At 55.8% G+C, this 5,176-nt stretch overlaps 1 protein-coding gene across 1 annotated transcript in view; it reads right to left on the minus strand.

The window, feature by feature from the left end:
• LOC102502830 (nucleotide exchange factor SIL1) overlaps positions 1-3,592 on the minus strand; it is a 5,965-nt gene extending 2,373 nt beyond the window's left edge. The window contains exons 1-5 of the mRNA XM_027768843.1: positions 3,400-3,592; positions 2,330-2,388; positions 2,058-2,152; positions 1,424-1,553; positions 840-1,004 (exon numbers count right to left, since the gene is read on the minus strand). Of these exons, the coding sequence (XP_027624644.1) occupies positions 840-1,004; positions 1,424-1,553; positions 2,058-2,152; positions 2,330-2,388; positions 3,400-3,592 (642 nt within the window). The remainder of the gene's footprint in view (positions 1-839; positions 1,005-1,423; positions 1,554-2,057; positions 2,153-2,329; positions 2,389-3,399) is intronic.
• Positions 3,593-5,176: the final 1,584 nt, after the last annotated feature.

A 5,176-nucleotide genomic window follows, 5' to 3' on the forward strand; every position in this document is an offset into this window, starting at 1 on the left:
TGGTCGCCTCGCCGTCGGCATTGAGCAGCAGGTCCAGGGGCTGCCGGTCAGCACAGGGCCATTCTGGAGTGTGTGTGGCCCCAGAGACGCAACTGAGAGAGCCCTGCCAATGCCCTCTGCAGCAGCTGAATTGAGAATCCAGGCCTGGCTGCCTTTCCTCTGCCCTTCTTAATGAAGGCACTTCTCAGGCTTGCAAAGGCCAAAGTGGGCTGAGCGCCAAGTCTCTCCCCAGGTGGCAATCAAATGGGGCCCCCAGGGCTCTCAAGGGCAGCTGTTCTAAGCCCCTGCCTGGAGCCAAAGCTCCCAAAGGAGGCCTCTCCCCATGTCTAGAATCGTAAGTCAGTTCTTTGGCCTCCTGGCTGCCGCCATGGCCTCCCTCCTGCTCTCACCAGCCTGGCCCTATGCCTTCAGTCCATGAAGAGCCTGGCCCTGACCTGGTCTCTGGTCATGTGGAGCCCTCTGCTTGCACATTTGGCTCTGATCATGGTCAAGCTCCCCTTCCTCTTCCCACCCACCAGACCTCAGGTTATAGCTTAACTGTGGATCCCTTCCAGGTCCCATAGTTAAGCCTGGGGCTGGGCAGGAGGGAAAGGATAGAAACACACCTTCTAGGAGTTAGAGGCTGCTCCATGGCCAGGATTACCCAGCTTCTACAGGGCTCCCCACAAGACAACCTCCCTGAAGTTCCAAATCTCTTCTATTCATCCATCCACTCATCTGACTGACCATCCATCCATTTAGACAGATGGAAAGACAGGAGGTTCTGAAGGGGGCCTGGGTCATATGCCTAGAAAGTAAAGCAGGTGGTGGAGGAGGACAGGGCAGGCCTGAGCACTCACCTTCTCTGTGACCAGGTCATAGAGCAGAGTGACCACACGCACAGCCAGCACCTGGGTACCCTTCTCCTGGACCAGACTCCTCAGGACCTGCAGGCCCCCCAGCTTCAGGAACTGCTGCTGGGCATAGGGGAAGTGACGCAGCAGGGAGCACAGTGCAAACAGGACCTGGAGAGGCACAGACCCAGGGTCAGATGAGGGCCACATAGAGCTAGACCTGCCACAACCCTGAAAAAGGCAACTAGAAATGTCCCAGTGAGCCTAGCCCACCACCCATCTTCCTAGCCCCAACCAATACCCCTGAACCAGGACTGAGAGCCAGGAGAGACCTCAGATACCATCCTCATTACCCAATGAGTAGACAGATGCCCAGGGCTGGAAGCCGAGGCCAGGGCCCCAGGCTGCATCCCTGGAGCTGCACCCAGGCCTCCAGGAACCTTGACACGCTGCCACCTGCTTTGGTTGAGTGTAGCAGACGACACTTGCCCCCCACCCCAGGGTGACATGCACAGGCTGAAAAGGGCCCTTTCTCTCAGGTCCCACAGTTACGCTTGAAGCTGGACAGGAGGGAAGGGATAGAAACACACCTTCTTCTTTGCAGTAAGAGGCTGCTCCGTGGCCAGGATGACCAGCAGCTTCTGCAGGGCTCCCCCTTCAATGGCCTCCACCTGAACCTTTGGGTTGCTGGGGGAGGAAGCACAGGAAAGCATGAGCACTCTGCCCCATTAGGGGTCCAGGCAGTTAGGAGCTGACATCACCCCAGCAATCCCTTAGGCAAAACAAGGAGCACAGGGGAGGTTCCCCTTGGGACAAGCTAGAACTCAGTTGAGCAGACTTACGGGTGTGGACTCACTTGGTACAAAGCCCAGGGCACAGATGACAGGGCAAAGAGCCCCACCCCAGTGCCATCTCCCAGCATCCAATGAGCTGGGGTGACCTGGGGCAGTAATTCACCTCTATCACTTAAGATCATTTTGACACCAAAGGTGCTACTTCAACATCCCTCCCTTGAGAAGCCTTCTTCATGCATCCAGTGTGGGAGGCGCCTCCTTTCAGGTTCCCAGCTGTGTCACATACTGGGAGACAGTTCCTAATGGTTGGCTCCCCTCTCCTGGGTCAGCATGCAGTGCACAGACAATGCTTGTGGGAGGAAGTAGGTGGAAAGGACAAGATCCCGGGCGCTCTGAATAACGAGGATATCCTAAACCAGTTGCCTCTCACGAGGTCCTGCGCTCTGTGAGAGCGCCGCCGTGATTCTGCTGCCCCGTATTCTTGGCACTCAGAACAGAGCCTGCCACAGTGTGGGGCCCACACGACTGGACCACAAAACAAGCAGGCAAGACTGAAACGCTCAGCACCCAGGGCTGCCTCGGGAACTCCTTGCCCCATCCTGGGCTGGAGAAACAGTGACATGATTGAAACAAACATCTCAGCCGCAGCCCTCCTGGATGAAAGGATGGAGCCTGTAGGGAGCCTCCACTAGAGCAGGATACCAGGCAGCGGACATGGCTGGGAACACCAGCAAGGTAGCCTTTCACTGGCTCCCTGCTCTCTAAGATCACATTAATGATCAATTAGGGAGCAAGTACCAAACACAGGGACCTCTATGGTGAAGGTCAGGGCTCCCCTCCTCAGCAGCCCACTTAGGAGGTCCCAGAGGAGGGGGCAGACGCACACAAAGCCTGAGACCAGCCTCAAGAGGAGGGACCAGTCCAGAGGTCTGACAATGGCTGCCATTCCTACCCAGCCAGCCCACAGATGGCACTGAAGTCTACTGAAGTCTCAGTATACCTCTGGCTGCCTTATCCTGGCATGGCCGCAGCTCCCTAAGAATCCCCGCAAAACACCTCCTCTTTCCCAAAACCCCTAACCAGGGGCCCTTATGGCATCCTGGAGAGTAAGGCAAGACATAGGGATGCAAAAACAAATCAGAGAGAGTTGGCTCCTGGTCCCAAACCCTGAAAAATGGGGAGGAAGGTAACGAGAGAGACTGAACACCGCACCACTGCCCAAAGGCACACAGCAAGTGCTCTGCAAAACTGGCCAAAAGGGAGGACGATGGGGCTTGAGTCGGTTCTAGAAGATGGCCTGCCCCTCCTATTCCTACTAGGCAGCCTCAAGGCTCAACACAGGCCTCACACGCTCAATCAATTTTCCTACTGTAAAATGGGAGGTTCTTTAAATCCCTGTGGGTCCCTCTGCATCCTCTCAGCCAGAAAGCAGCACAGGGTGGATGCCGACCTGTCCTGCTGCAGCTCCAGCTCGTGTTGTGTCTGAGCAGCAGCCTGGAGAAGGGCTGGGGTCCCTGGGGAAGGAAGGCTGACAGCTCCTCTCCAGACAGGCAGGTGGGCGCCGATGCAGGGCAGCCTGCAGGCTGAGCCTCTTCCCTGCCCCCTGTCCCGCCCCCCCACTAGAGAAAGGCAGCTGCTTCATCAAAGCGTACACTAATTAGGCCGTCTCTGCCATCATGTGCCTAAGGAACACTCACCCACGACAAGCAGGGTCTAGAAAGAGAAGACGATGCACCGAGAAGAAATTCACACAAACATCAAGTGGTGCCTACCAAAGGGGAGCTCTGAGGCTCGACATCGTCTCAGCTGCAGGGAGCACCCTGAGGAGCCCCACCTCTCATAGGTTCTCAGAGCAGCAGAGACAGGACCCTCCAGAAGTGACGCAGAAAGCCCATCACAGTGCCCTTTCATCATGGCCTGAGGGAATCGCCCAGGGCTGGGCAACCAGAACCCTTCCATTTCCATATTGGAGCCAGGACAGACAGAAGTTCTCTCTTCTAGAAGGGAGGTTGATATAAGCCAGGAGCTACCTATCCATGGTCAGCAGCAGCCCATCCACCCCATCCCCATGGAGGAAAGCTCAATTAGAGTAGAGAAGACTAGAGCTCAATTACAGGAGGAGGAAACCAGAAAGAAAGAGGGAAAGCCTGATGACACTCTTCAGAGTTGCTGCGATCTCGGTCCTAAAGCAGTGGACCTGCTTCTTCACCTGCAGCAGAACCCCGAAGGGCCTGGTGGGTACAGTGGGACAGTGCCTGTGGCACACCTGGCCTTCTCACACGGCCGGCTTTAACAAGGACCCAGTTTCTCTGGGCCCAGCCCCAGGGCTCATAGCTTCAGAGGGCCCATGAAATACCCAGAAAACAGACTTTTAGTGCTGCCCAGTCAAGGTGATGAGGAAACAGAACAGAGAGAGGGCGGGAAAGACCAGATCTGCTGCCAGGTGCCCCTTAGTCCAAGAAGGAACCGCGGAGCTGGCTATTTCCCGGGCAGTCCACCCCCAAGGTAGACACCAACCTGCTCCCACAAAGAACTCCCCTCCCTCAAGCAGCTCAGTGTTGGGCTCGGAACGCTCAGAGCTGTGCACCTTGGGGAAAGTAATGCTTAAAAGAGCTCAGAGTGAGGTTTAGGGAGAGCAGCGGCTAGAGCCTGGAGGACCCTCTGTGGGAATCTTGTGAACAATGTTGATGGCCTCAGACAAGTCTCTGGACTTTGGTTTCCTCACCTGTGAGGCAAGGCTAAGACTACCTTGTGCTAAAAATAGAATAGGGTAGGGAACCAGCAGTTAGCGTAATGGCTATGTCGCTGGATTCCCATGTAGTCGACCGCGGTTCGCGTCCCGGACCCGGTGGCTTAAAACTCACGCCGGGCGCGTGTGCGTGCGTGCCCAAGATCCCGAGAGGAGAATGGAGGAGAAGGGATTGCGGCGTGACCATCCCCTCTGGGGGGTGATTTCTCGCTTTCTGTCTCTATGTCTCTCTCTGTCTGTCTGGCGAGTGCACGCGCCCTGTAGCGAAAACCTCTCCAAAAAAAAAAAAAGAATAGGGCGCACCACTAAGAAGCCCCACCTCTCACAGGCTCTTGGAGTAGCAGAGACAAGGTCCTCCAGAGATGGAGGTGGTTTCTGCAATTCCAGCTACTTAGGAGACTGAGGTGGGAGGATCGTGAGTTTGAGGGCAGTCTGGACAACCGAGTGTGACCCTGTCTCAAAAACAAAACAAAACAAAACAATCATTAAATGCCAAAATGCTAGCCAGTGTGTTGTGGCTGAAAGAGTATTATTAGAGTAGGCTTGCTACACAGAGGCCAGATCACAACCTTAAGAGCACAGCTTTATTCAGGCCAGACACTTCAAGCATGTATGTGCCAGCCCAAACCCCTCCAGCCGGTGGTCTCTGGGCCAGAGCTGTAGCCATGCCTTGAGGAGGCCAGTCCTGCTGGCTGGAAGGTGGGTGTCCTGACAGCTGGGGCTATGAGTGAGTTAAAAGAGCAGGGCCCTGGCATGCCTCGCAGACATCAGTGGTGCTGGTGTGCTCAAAGTCAACAGAA

This window comes from Tupaia chinensis, unplaced genomic scaffold (assembly GCF_000334495.1).
Source record: "Tupaia chinensis unplaced genomic scaffold, TupChi_1.0 Scaffold147608_1, whole genome shotgun sequence".
Classification (NCBI taxonomy): Eukaryota; Metazoa; Chordata; class Mammalia; order Scandentia; family Tupaiidae; genus Tupaia; species Tupaia belangeri.